Consider the following 14,381-nt stretch of genomic DNA (forward strand, 5'->3'; position numbering starts at 1 on the left):
GTTAGCACGCCCCACGCTTGGAGACTTTAGTCCTCGACGCGGACGTCGCGGGTTCGACTCCCGGTCCCGACGACCTTTACCGCATGTCTTCCCCCCTCTCCTCACCCTCCTTCCTGTCCGCGCACTGTCGAAAAAATATGAGCCACTAGCGCCGCAAAAACTCTTCAGAGAAAAAAATGGAAAAATTATAATTTATTTGCATTTCACCAGTAATATGAACTTCAAAATAATCAATCAATCATTTCTTTGATCTTGATTATTTTAAAATCTGTACCATCACTTTATTGGGTTTAAACATTAATGTTCACTTTGTACGGCTCCAAAGTATTTCAGAGGTTTGTTTTATATATTTAGGCTTTGTTGGTCTGTCCCACTTTTCAATCTCTTCCCTGCTTTTCTGATTAAAAATTCTATAAAAGTTTAAGACAGTAGCTTGAGTTGCACTTCACAGATTTCATTATTATATAATGAGCTGTGAGTTGGGGAAGTGAGGGAAACAGCAGGTCAAAAAGCAGCAGCAGCAGCAGCAGTAGGGATTAGAGTAGCTTTCAGTTCTCTAAAATCACACACCCTGCTGTTTGACAGAGCTGAGTTTTATGCTGCCTGCTTATCAAGCTGACTCTATGCTGGACGTGCATGAAGACATTTTGTACAGTTCCTCCTTTCAGAGCAAGCAGATATTTAAATACTTACGCTTAGCTTTTTACCAATTTGCAGGAGAGGATATTTGAATCCAAAGATGTGCAAATCAGTAACTAATAAGGAGGTAGCAATTATCTCAAAATATAACAACAAAACCAGTCAAAGAAACAATAGCATGAAGCCAATCTTTTTCTTCTGTTCAGTTTGAATGTTGAACTAATCATAAAATGATGTTTATCTCTCATTTTTCTGATAGATGGCATGTAAATAAAGCAGACAACATTAAAATCTGAAGACGGATAGAGCAGAAATAAATGAACAGATGAACATCTTTAATCTCTTGCAGATGAGACATATTAAATCCATTAATATGTCATCTTGATTGACCTTGATTACTGTCTTTGAAGGTGTTCCTCTCATCGTTTAATTACATGTACTTCAATTATCTTCTATATGTTCACCAGAATAAATATCCATATTTTCTGAATTATTATTTTGTTGTGTTGTAGCATAAGACACAAAACGACTTAAAAGAAAAGTATTATTAATAATAGTATGACTTTTACTTTATTTATATGAATAAAGTAAAAGTTCTTTTGAGGCTCTAAATGCATCTGGACCTTTGGGCAATGCAGCTCAAACAAAGCCATTCTTGTGTATTTTTTATTTAACCAGGAAAAACTTTTTGAATTTAAAGCCTCTTTTGAGTGACCCAGCCAAGACATCAAAAATATAATTTTTTTTAATAATTAGAAAGTAGATTCCAGCTGGTGTGGTGAGCTAATACTCCAAATATGATAACAACAACAATAATAACAATAATATTAGATAAAAGAAATCTAAGCCGAATCAAGTGTGTATTAGATATTAAGCAGAATTGGGACCTTTTTCTACTCTTAGCAGTAGTATAGGCTACTTTTCATTATTCCTAAGCCTCAGTGCTTTTTAAATAAAGCTGAACTTTACCTGATTTGATGGAACTCAATTAAAACAATGTTGTCTCTCGTGAACTTTTATTTTGAAAAGTCTCGTACAGGAAGTAGTCGCGCAGGTTGGCTTTTTACTTCCTCGATATCCAGGCAGTGTTGACAGCGCTGCACTATGAAATTACTCACTTTATTAAGTTTATTCGTAACGTATTTAGTTACGGACTGCATTAATATCGAGGTGAGTATCAATTTGTATTTCTAGCTTCGGATTTCCTGCCGTATTTGTGTATTTCTGCGTTATGTTTTATCAAATAAATCGCTTCCGGTTAGCTTGCTACGTTTCTTTATAAACCCTATTTCACTGCTGAATTAATAATTTCGCTTCTAAATATCAGAATCACATGAAAAATAATTACATGTATTGTGTCTTGTTTTGTTTATTTTATCAGAATACAGCAGGCCAGTTCTTTAGCAGCGGTCATACAAACAACTGGGCTGTTCTGGTCAGTATTTATTCATGAAGCTGACTGATTTTCTTCGTTAATGATGAGAGCAGCTCCCTGATTTCTTCTGGCTTTAAGAGACTTTTTCTTGTTTTACTGGACAAACAGGTGTGTACCTCCAGGTTCTGGTTCAACTACCGACATGTGGCCAATTCTCTGTCGGTGTACAGGAGCGTAAAGAGGCTGGGCATCCCTGACAGGTACCATTCAGCCCCACAAACACAGGGTCAGGGCTCACTGCTAACTGGTGGTAATAACAGTAAAAATATCAAATTAGGAATGTTGTTCTGCTTGCCCGACTCGTTAAAATAGTTTTCTGTTTTTTGTCCTTCAGTTTCCACAAAATATGTGCAAAGTCGCGACAGAAAAAGGAGAACTAATAAAAAATTCTTTGCATAATTACATTTTTTTTTTCAGATTTTGCCTGAAACTTACTTCAAATGTTCTTTTTCCATAATTGTGATTAAATATGATTAATTTATTGACTGCACTGTGATTAAGTTATGTATTTTCACAAATAAAAGTGGAAAAGTAGAACACTGAAACAAGCTTGATTCCTTACTTGCAGCAAAACTTACAGTAAAATTCTGAAATAAAGAGAAATTATTCAGTTTCTTCAACATAAAGTCAAATGTGTTTCCAAAAACTAAATAAAAACACTAAAGTAATGTATTTTACCACCAATCAACATGACTGACTTTATTATTTACCTATATTTAACAATATTGATGTACTTATTTGTTTGTGCCAGTCATATAGTTCTGATGCTGGCCGACGACATGGCTTGTAACCACAGAAATCCTAAACCGGCTACAGTGTTCAGCCACAAGAACATGGAGCTCAACGTCTACGGAGACGACGTTGAGGTGGATTACCGTGGATACGAGGTCGGTTTACCTCTGGGCTGTAAAACTGTTGCACTTGGCTTCTTTTTTAAAGCTTTTAGCATAATTAGATGATTTAAATAGACTATTTAATACTATTGTTAGTTTATAAATTACCGAACAGCTTAGCACCACAACACATTAAAGATCTGCTGTTGTGGTATCAAACTTCCAGACCTCTGAGAACCAAACATGGAGAAGCAGCATTCAGCTTCTGTGCATCAAAAATCTGGAATAAACTTCCAGAAAACTGCAAAGCAGCTGAAACACTGAGTTTCTTTACATCAAGACTAAAAATCTAGCTGTTTAGAGTTGATTTTGTGCCATAATCATTTGATGTGTAAAATGATGTCACTTGGGAAAATGTAAATCTTCAATAGTTGATTTTTGTGTTTTTATGATGAAAAGCACTTTGAACTGCCTTACTACTGAACAGTGTATACAAATAAAATTGATTGGAAAAAGAAAAAAAATTCTGATTAATTAGACATAAACCGTTATAAATAAATTGTTGTTAATGTTCCACAATGGATTTGTTTCAGGTGACAGTGGAGAACTTCCTGCGAGTCTTGACTGGACGGCTTCCCCCCAGCACTCCTCGCTCCAAACGCCTCCTGTCTGACGACCGAAGCAACATCCTCATATACCTCACTGGTATTTAATTATTTCCAATCTTATTGACAGTTTTTAATCACCAATACTGATTTCTTAACTCAGTTTTATTCTCATTTGATCTCCTGTTATCAGGAAACTGCAGATGAAATTTTATGAAATCAGTTATTGTTCCTCTGTTTATAAATTGCTTTGAATCTGAAAACTCCTACTTTTCTTTAGTTGTGAACACATCAGCAAACGTCTTGCTTTGATGCATAAGTGAAGCTAATGTTGTTACTCCTTCTTTTTCAGGTAAATTCAAAACTGCTACCTCTATCAAAAAATCGACATGACTATTTTTTCTCATATCAGAGAAAAACAAATTGATTAAAATTGCAATCAATAGCTCAGAAACAAAAGAAAACTGGAAATTGCATATCTGAGATCAGAATCGCCCAGTTTTCTCTGTCAAGGTTTTAACATGTAACTCTATGGGTTTAAATTGTTCGGTGCCCTTTTCCAGTTTAATCTCCCTTTCTTTTTTCCAACATTCAATAGAGGAAATGTTCTAATATTTATTTAATGACCTTTAGATATCATGCAAAATCAAAGAAGAAGCACAACAGCAGCAGTGAAGAAGGAAATGGCTTTAGGTTCAATTAATCTGGTCTTTTCACGGTATTTTAGATGGGAAACATTGGAGGTATTGTGGGAGATGTCCTCTCTCCTCTTTCCAAAAAGGTTAATTTGCACTTTAATCAGAGTTAATTCAGGTTTCATGCAGATATGAGTTTGGTATTTAGAGAAATATGCTTTCTTATTGGTGCAAAGAACCCTATAATGTCAACATTTTAGTGGTGAAATATTAGCTTTTTGGAGACTTTCTGACAAAGCTATTCTATTTTGACTTTTTAGACTTAAGCTCTTAGAGTATTTTCTGATTTTATTAAAGTTGCTTTAAAAAACAAATGTATAAAATGTTCACTTTGATCGTTTGCCAAGTTTTTATCAGGTTATTACTAGCACCTTTCTTCTGTGTTTTTATTTTCATTTTCTGTCTCATTTTTATCTGCTACCAGTAAATGTGTCTTAATATTCTATATTTTGTGTTTCATTGACAGGTCACGGTGGGAACGGCTTCCTTAAGTTTCAGGATTCGGAGGAGATCAGCAACGTGGAATTGGCTGATGCTTTTGAGCAAATGTGGCAGAAAAGAAGGTAAATTATGGAGGACTAATCCTGCCCTAATTAAGAATGACTTCACAAAGTTATTCCCTAGAATAACTTTAGAATAACTACCATAAATAAAGTGTAAATAAATTTCTACAATAAATAATTTAACAGATTAAATAATCGGCTATTAATTGCTACAAAATAAAAGATTCGGTAGCTGATTTTATTTATATATCATACATAAATTGGTATTTTAGTTTCAAGCTTTAGCTTTTTGTTGTTTTTCTCTCTTTATTTAAATAAGATAACACTAACCTTCTGTTTAGGTTTAAGCAATTAATCGGATTAATCATCAACTGATTAATCAATAACTGGAGTTTACAGACTCAAAAAAGGCCATTTGTTGAAAGAACATATTCAGAGCAGAAATTAAGCAAAAACTGTACAAAAATGTATGCATTTTGCATTTAAGATAAAAATCCATTATTTGTCTGTAAATACTTTCTACCGAGAATAGTTCTGTCTTTACCTGGTTTAAATTTCATTTTAAAAAATCTCCTACTTTTTCTATCCAGTTAACTGAAATAATAAACAGATCAATAATAAACACCCATTCAAGCAGAAAGGCCTGAGCTTTTCACATTTTAAAGTATTTTTTAGCTGCCGTTGATCATGAAGCGTTCACTAAAGGAATGTCATGTTGGCATTTTTGGCATTTTTTTAAATGTAAAAATTAATTTAATTATTTTTTTACCTTCATCTTCTAATATATTTCTAATATTGTATATAAAAACTGCAAAAGTGTTTTTTTCCCCAATTAATTTATACTAAAAGACTTATTAGTTGCAGCCCAACATTTGTTTTGTGCAGGTATATTAGATACAAATAACAATATTAATGTACAGTTTTGATTGATTCCATCTTTGTTTTATTTTGACTTGATATATTTTAAGTTTGTGTCTCTTGTTTTGCTTTTATTTTTATTTTGAAAAGTCTCATGCAAATTAAATTTATTTCAATTAGATTGCAACAAAACAACAGCTTTAATTTGTAATTAAGAAGTAAATCAATGCACTAATTATTTCTTCTCATACGTTCTCGTAACACTGAAGAGGCTCATATGAATCTAGATGATTGAGTTTAATAATTTGGCTTTATTGTCCCTTGTGGGTTTGTAATGGGCGACTGGGAGGAGAAACCAGGCTAATCCAAGACATCTTCCAGCTCCTTGACCTATTTTATTTATATAAACGCATCATATAGAGCTGCATTATCGTAGAGCTACGTCATGCAGATCTGACTGTAACGAAACCTGAGAAGTGGCTCGAAACTGTTTGTCACCTGTGTCTGTGCCACAGTCGAGCTCCGCTTTGATGCTGATGTGATAATTGCTCTCTTTAGCTGCTTAATTACTGCCACCTCCTTTTACTCTCCTCAAACCAGCTTGATTTGATTATTTATGTTTGACCAAACGAGGGGGGAAGAGGTTTTTCTTAGAGGAGAAGAGCAGAAGGATTGAAGGAGGTGAAATAGCGTGTAGGCGTGTTGGCGGGACTGAATGGTGCTGATGCTTTTACTCGGTGGCCATGGTAACTGCAGCGTGAAGGGTTGTGTGATAACAGCTTTTTTTATTGGAGCAAATGGACAAGTGCGATGCCAGCTGTGTGCCCTGTGATTGGGGTTTATTAGAAAATGAGTTTGATCGTTTCGTGTCTCTGTCCAGGTACAACGAGCTGCTCTTCATCATCGACACTTGTCAGGGCGCCTCTATGTACGAGAGGTTTTACTCTCCAAACATCATGGCTCTGGCCAGCAGTCAGGTCGGGGAAGACTCCCTGTCGGTGAGTTATTCCCCCTCATAACGACTCAAAGGGTAAATTAAATCATCCAGCAGTTTTGGCAGGTTTTTAACTCTGTAGTTTTGTTTACAGCACCTGTGAGTGCCGACTAGACCAGAGTTCATCTTCCTTATTGCAGTGAAATCGAGAAAATAAGCTTAGTTATATAAATATTTATCTGATTATTAACATCCAGACTTGGCGAAGCAACTCACTGATCGACTAACAGTTAATTAATTGATTCTTAAAAATTGGATTATTGTCTTGTATCAGGAGGACTGTCTTTCCTTAATATAAAGGGCTAAATTTTTCATACTATACTAAATGTGAACAACCAAATATAATAGAATATGGACAACCTTCATGAGACTCTTATAAAAGCTTCAGTCAGAAGCTTCTTGAAATTCGCTGTAATATAGATTGCTACAGGAGATCTTTCCTGGAAACAGCCATCACCATCTACAGTAACTCTGAAGAATTTCAATTATTATTTAATTTTCCTTTGGGATCAATACAATATTTTTAAATTTGAAATAAAAAAAACATCGTTCACAACAGCCCTCAAAACCAACCCTGGTTACTGGCATTATGTTTTTTTCCATCGTGTTGCAGTTTTTCTCTGGTTTAGCCCTCTGTCTTTCTGCACGTCATTCATTTCTGGTTAAGTTGACGTTGCTCCGTCATGAATGAGCGCTGTTGGAGTGAAACTTTAGCAGTTTGTCGACTGTATTACAAAGCAGAACCGCATAAAGCTCATTTAGTGTCCCAAACCGGACTCTGTTCGGACCGTTTCTCCTTCTTGTTCTGTTGTGGCTCCGTCATCCTGAATCAACCGGCTTCGCTTTGGGATGACCAGAGACGCCCTCTGGTGGATGGCGGGCAAACTACAACACTAAAAGAAGGTCTAACCCACAGGTGTCAAACTCCAGTCCTCAAGGGCCGGTGTCCTGCAGTTTTTAGATGTGCCACAGGTACAAAACACTGGAATGAAATGGCTTAATTACCTCCTCCTTGTGTAGATCAGTTCTCCAGAGCCTTAATGACCTAATTATTCTGTTCAGGTGCGGTGCAGCGGAGGCACATCTAAAAGTTACAGACACCGACCCTTGAGGACTGGAGTTTGACACCCCTGGTCTAACCGGACTTTTGTAGTTAATCGAATGAAATTAATTTGAATCTAATAAACTATTAATAGGCAATTAATCGCAATCGTTTAATCATTTCCATGCCTATCCAGACTAACTTATTCTGCACTGTAAAAAAGTCTTTTTTTTTTTCTTTCTTTGCATAAAAGAAATGGCCAAAAGTTATAGTTTTATTTAATTTTTTTTAATTTTATTTACTTGTTTTGGGCCTTGGTATTTTTTTCTGGTGAAACACTGCTATATAGAGATGTTTTGAACTAAAAAACATCTAGAAAGAAGTGGGGAAAAATTGGAATTATACAAGAACATTTGCTTCTATAAAGGCTGTATGTTTATACAATCTATTATATACTTAGTTCCCCTGTTCAATATACTTAAAACATAGTTTCAATGCCAGTAAGATGCAGAAAATACACTCATTTAAGCTTTATACTCTTTCATGTGTGAATTCATGCTGAAAATACTAAAATAAGCACTTCCAGTGAGCATTTTCCTGTGCACAAATTGATTTTACTCTCTCCTGTCCACATAGCAGAACCGTATATTTACCCCACCAATGAGCAAAGCAGAGTTATGAAAACATATTTCTTCAGATGTCATTGCCCGGCACTTACTGGCAGCTCTCTAAAACTCACTTAAACTTTGAGGAGTGATTTCCTCCTATCAGAAGATTACATTTACACAGCTCTGCTTCGCTCATTGATGGGGTAAATGTACAGTGCAGTAATAACGCTTTTGAGTATTGGCATCAAAACAAATCTTTTAATTTTATAATTAAATGAAGGGGCTATTGGGGGAGGAAAACATTAGCAATATGTATATTTCTTTAATTTAATTATGATTTTATAAAGTTTTTTTATTGGAAAATTCACCAAGTGGTGCATATTAAATAAATATTGAGCTGTAAAATAAAAAATAAAACAAACAAAAAAGGTAGTACACATTAAAATAGATACATTTGGGCGTGGCGTAGGGGTTAGCGCGACCCATATTTGGAGGCCTTGAGTCCTCGACGCGGCCGTTGCGGGTTCGACTCCCGGACCCGACGACATTTGCTGCATGTCTTCCCCTCCTCTCATTCCCCGTTTCCTGTCAGCCTACTGTCATATAAGGGACACTAGAGCCCACAAAAAGACCCCCTGGAGGGGTAAAAAAACCCATCAAAGGTCACTAACAAAAAAAAAAAAAATAGATACATTTAGAACAAAGACAAAACAGAACATAACCAAGTGATATCACAACAAAAATGTAATTGTTTAACTTGGCAGTTATTTTCATCATTATTATTTTTCATTTTCTCTATTATTTCTTGTTTTATTGTCACACAGATATTTAGGGTAGAAGTGGGAAAGAGAGAGAAAAAAACAGCAGCAAAAATAGCAATATTTAAAAATGTTTTGCTTTGTTTCTTGTTTCTTTTTTAGCACCAACCAGACCTGGCTATAGGAGTCCATTTAATGGATCGCTACACCTTCTACCTGCTGGAGTTCCTGGAGGACATCCACCCGGCGAGCAAAGCCAACATGAATGACCTGGTGAGGTTTTCTTTTTAATGTTTTTATGAATGGCCACAAGAAAAGTGATTTTCTCACTTCTGAAATCTTACAGGTTTAAAAAAAAACATGTATGAAAGCTTTCGAATAACTGGTGCTTAACCAAACCTGTACCAGCGAGTCTGTTTACAGCAACTTTGGTATTCATACCCCTTGATTTGATCAACTTCCTACCACAAACTGCTATATTTTTTTAGAATAATTTCAGTGCAGAATCGGAAAGCGTAAAGAAAATACAAAAGCCACAGGGAAAAAAATTAGTATTACTGTAAAAAGTTCATCATGGAGGATGCGTGGCAGTGAATGTGAGGTCGCTGGCTGCCTCAGATGAAAGACACGCAGGTCTCCCTTGACTTGTCCAGACTTGAAAGAGAATGCGTAACAAAGCGTGGAACCGGCTTGCGTTTGACTCCGGACTCAGGGATTGTGCGTACGCGCTCTGCTCCGCGGCTCGGCTCGGCGGTTCCTCTCTTTTCATCTTTTGGTCTCCTGCAGAGATCCATCGAGCCATTGGGCCCGTGAGGAGTGTTATCTGAAAACGACATGGTTACTCTGTGTGCTCTGACTAATACTAATTATACGATCCAGTTGTTCTGTTTCTATAGATGCACTCTTTGTTCTGGTGCTTTTTTTGGATTTACTGATCAATTCTATAGATTTTCTTGACAAGCCCATTAAGTTTTTAAATCCAGTCTGAAAAGCTTTGACCTTTTTAAAGAAACTGCTTTCGGATTCGCTATAAGGCTTTAGTGTGTGATTTTGTGTGTGATTTGTTTGACTAACAGAGATTATGCTCAGGTCAGGCTAATGATTTCTTTTTTCTTAAATAAATTGCTCAAATTACTAACGGAGAAGTTTTTTAGGATGTTTTTTTCCAACCCTAACAATCCAAGCACCAAAAATACCTGCAGAATAAACTTAAACCTTGTGAGTATAATCACACTTGCTTCTCCACAGTGCAGTAAATTATTGGTTGAACAAAATTTTCCCATAAATTACTATGAAAGTAGGGGAGACTGTAAAATACCAGTTAGAAAAAGTTACTCCATTTAGTTGTTGTTTTCTGTTCGGACTTCAAATTCAAATTTAGGACTAAAAATTATTACATCACTGAACAGTTTCAGGAAATATTGATAATCAAAACTACTAATTTCTTGTACCATTTTTAATCTAGTTAATACTTTTAAATGCCTTTATTGTGACTATTTGTTTTAGCTGTATATTGAAATTTGACATAAATCACAAGTCATGAATGTTGCTATGCATGTTAATTGTAATCTTTTTAAATCCTTTCCATCAACTTATTATGGGACTGCAGATGAAAATTAGCCTCTCTGTCTAAATCTGGCATGTTTACGTGACGTATTCACGTTAACATGCATTATTATCCCCTTTATGAAATAAATAAAATTCTGAATGCCCAGATTTCTTCTGGGTTTTTTTGTCACACTTAAATATTTCAGATAATCAAACAAATATTAATATTGAATAAACACGAGCTAAGTAAATACAAAAAACTGCGTCCGAATGCCAGTTTCATCCATGACAGAAGGGCGGTCTTATGTATTCAGTCATCTAAAACAAATCTGTACCGTTGCTTTGATTCTTTCATGCATGTTTAATCTTGACAAGAAAGTCAAACAGGCGCACATTCATAACTCTTAAGTGCAAACATATCTTAGATTACCTTTTGTCTTGTTTTATTCAGTTGATTCCACTATGTAGCTATTTTGAAGTTTGTAGTTGCTTCTTAATTTATTACTCTCTTCTCCTTAGTTCAAAGTTTGTCCCAAGAGTCAGTGCGTGTCCACTCCGGGTCATCGGACCGACCTTTTCCAGAGGGATCCGGGAAGCGTCCTCATCACAGACTTCTTCGGCAGCGTCCGCAAAGTCGAGATCACCACTGAAGTTGTAAACTTAACGGACCCCATCGAGCAAGTGGACGAGAGGTAAGCTGAGCTCATTACATTAGTTCCACTTAAATAGTAATGTTTATACATGTATACGTTTATTTTCATCTATGTTCGCTCTAGGTTAATTTAGGTTGTTTTTGTGAATTTTTTCAATGACTTACTACATTTTTCTAGGGTGAAATCAATATGCAATAAAAACAAGCTCTTGATGTGCAAGTTAAAGGTTTTCTTTTCCAGACTGGGTCACCATCATCCATATTGTGTCAAAATTATACAAACAGGATCAAATATGTAGCTACTAGTTTTTTTTGTCCATTTAAAGATGGCAAAGTCTGCCCATATTTTTTTGAAAAGACACATGTCTCTAGTTAATATTTTGGTATGATAGCCCTTCCAAAATGGTAGCGCATTCATTATTATCATGTCATGAAGTTAACAACCTCTTTGGATAAATTCTCTTTTTCGAGACTGGTGCATGTCTGGTTTAGGCTCATGTTATTGGCATTTGTCAAAAGCCTATAATGTAGTGTTCGGTATCATCTTAAAGGGGACATTCTTGACTCTTTGAGTCTCTCTGATCAACACAGAGGTCACTAGAACTTCTTAAACCAGAAATAATACACATTCTCCCACACCTTTTGACTAAACCAGATGCATATTTTTCTATCCCAGTGGTATCCAGGGACATCAGGGACACAAGAGTTGACAACTAAAATACTCAGCAGACTCTAAGGATTGAGAAAATGTATAATATACCCATAATGTCTTTCTGTGGGGGGCAAATCTGAGCTGTTAGTTATAAAAACGTTAATCAGAAATAGTAGAAATTTACACTTGCATAAATTTTAGGATGCTGTACATCGGCCTATTTATCAGATTTTGTGAGTTTTTCCATCCTGGGCTACCATTATGTAGCCCATGATGATCACATAGAAACATGATGGCCTGGTAGGCTCTGTGGGCGGATACCACCCTCACTAAATTACAAATTATGAGGTAAAAATAATCAGATGATTAGGCTACTATTGACAGCATGCACCCACAATGTTAGTTTAAATCCCTCCTTTAGCTGTTTACACCTTGATTTTAGTATCCCTGCAAACAGATGTCGTAATGTGATCAGCTTAATTCATTAGCACTGCTGAAGACTCAAATGTGCATATGAATTTTTCATATATAGACATAAAACAGCTTTATGAAGAAAGAACAATTTAAATAGATGATTAAAAGCCCAAAATAAACTTCTGGCCACATAATTGAGTTTATAGGATGAATAAAAATAGTCAATGAAAAAAACTTTCTGCTACACCAACTTTCTGGAAGTGGGACAACCTGGATAAAAGCCTCATTAAGGCCAACCTGCCTGTGCTTTAATTGAAGTGCCGTGGGCCAAATTCATTCATTGTTTCTCTCCAAGCTTAATGAGACTTTGATTTTAGTTCAGAACGCGTTTTATTGGTGAATAGATTTCTCCACTAGTAATGTGTTGAGTGGCCTGTTTTCAGAAGAGTAAGCTTCTCATTAAGGTCAAGTGTTTCTACTGGATGGACGATCCAACTCTTTACTGTCAGACTGACTAGCAGTAGGAGTTTGTGAGGTAATTATCCAGGTTATTCAGATCAACAAAAGCACTCTAAAGCATTAGTTCAGACCAGAATAAAGCTCATAATGAGACAGTTTCTCTTGTCTGTCTCAAGCTGTAAATCTGTCTACTTCAGGTGGTTTGATTGATGGGGTTTGGCGCCCTCTGCTGGTTAATTTGCCCTATTTTCTGATTCATTTTAGCAGCTGTGATTGACAAACCCCGCCACTAGGTGGCTGTAGAGAGCTTTCACTAGTGACATACTGTTTTCTCCCTCTTAAACACAAACTTCTCTTAAATTAATCTCAGTTCACACAGAAAGCCTTAAGATAATCCATATACTTTTATATTAAAACACACTAACCTCCACACTAGTTTGGAGGTTTTATATTTCTAAATAAAAATAAACAGCACAAATACACACAAAAACACACACTCTTAATAATTTCATTAAACAGGGTTTAATTAGACCACCAGAAGGAATTAAGGATGATATATTTTTTGCTGAGCTACTAATCAAAGGCACATTTCAATGGAAGTTTTGGTCAGTGACCATTTTGGCCCTAGGCCTGGTAGCCATTGCACGCAAATCTCCCCTATTACTTTATTATTGATTAAGCCTGACGCATTAGGTCTGCCACGACAGAATCATAGCACAGTTTGTTATTGAGCTGGCAGCTGGCCTGATTCAGTCACACAGAGACACACTTCTTCCTTTCTGATGCAAGATTCCAGCAACCCCCTCATTCATTTGATGCTCGACGGAGCAAAGTTTGCAGAAGCGCCTGAGGACCAGCAGGCGCTGCCCCGCCTCTGCTTCCAAGAATCGGTACTTTTCATGCAACAAGAACTTCACCGTTTTTTAAACACCTGGACTTAATCTGCTCAAGTGTCAAATTGTAGAGTTGTGTGTGAGAATATTCTGAACTGGAGACCTGATTAATTTTTAAAGTCAGATTTGATCTCTAAAATCAGGATTATTAAGTCATCTTCTGGGGGTTGGTGTATTTGCCTCAGAAGTTGCAGATTAAGCAAATGAGAATTTGTTTTCGACGTGAAATGGTAGGTGTGATGCTAATTAGGCTCTAAAAATGCATGTTTGGCAGAAACAGAGCTGAATCTGATTAAACCTGAGATGTTTCCCTTCATTGCATCAGGCAGTAAACAGCAGTTTGCTTCTTTTGGTATTGAATTTGTTTGTCGTTGGCCATCAGCAGCTAATCCACCTTTTTTCCAGGTACTTCAATAAATCAAACAATTACTGATTGCAGTTACTTAGCACTCAGCTGAACAATTACAAGTGGAAGCTAAATCTCCGAATTGAAAGTACAGTGAAGCCCAACATTACACACACTTTTACAGATTTAGACTTATTCATTCAGCAAAGGAGTTTGTTTCTGATGGCTTTCTCTATAAAAGATAATAAAAAATGAGTCCTGAATTTGAAGAAAAGTTGCATGTCCAACTATTTAATTGTCAGTAATCAATGGACAATTATCTATTGGCATTAAAGTGTAATATTGCAATTGCTGACCAATTAGTTTGTTTCCACTGGTACCACTGGTATTGAGATGTTTTGCTTTCAGTTTGGAATGCCTCGTTGTGCAGAAGTCATGTTAACTGAA

The 14,381-nt window shown here is 36.0% G+C and overlaps 1 protein-coding gene across 2 annotated transcripts in view; it reads left to right on the top strand.

Moving 5' to 3' along the window:
• The first annotated feature begins 1,683 nt into the window (after nt 1-1,683).
• Nucleotides 1,684-14,381, top strand: part of pigk (phosphatidylinositol glycan anchor biosynthesis, class K) — an 86,397-nt gene continuing 73,699 nt past the window's right edge. For both annotated transcript variants that reach the window (XM_032564976.1, XM_032564974.1), the window contains exons 1-9: nt 1,684-1,809; nt 2,021-2,074; nt 2,183-2,274; nt 2,826-2,961; nt 3,501-3,612; nt 4,674-4,770; nt 6,449-6,566; nt 9,133-9,243; nt 11,038-11,210. In XM_032564976.1, coding sequence (XP_032420867.1) covers nt 1,744-1,809; nt 2,021-2,074; nt 2,183-2,274; nt 2,826-2,961; nt 3,501-3,612; nt 4,674-4,770; nt 6,449-6,566; nt 9,133-9,243; nt 11,038-11,210 — 959 coding nt within the window. In that variant the 5' untranslated portion in view covers nt 1,684-1,743. The remainder of the gene's footprint in view (nt 1,810-2,020; nt 2,075-2,182; nt 2,275-2,825; nt 2,962-3,500; nt 3,613-4,673; nt 4,771-6,448; nt 6,567-9,132; nt 9,244-11,037; nt 11,211-14,381) is intronic.

This window comes from Xiphophorus hellerii, chromosome 6 (genome assembly GCF_003331165.1).
Source record: "Xiphophorus hellerii strain 12219 chromosome 6, Xiphophorus_hellerii-4.1, whole genome shotgun sequence".
NCBI lineage: Eukaryota > Metazoa > Chordata > Actinopteri > Cyprinodontiformes > Poeciliidae > Xiphophorus > Xiphophorus hellerii.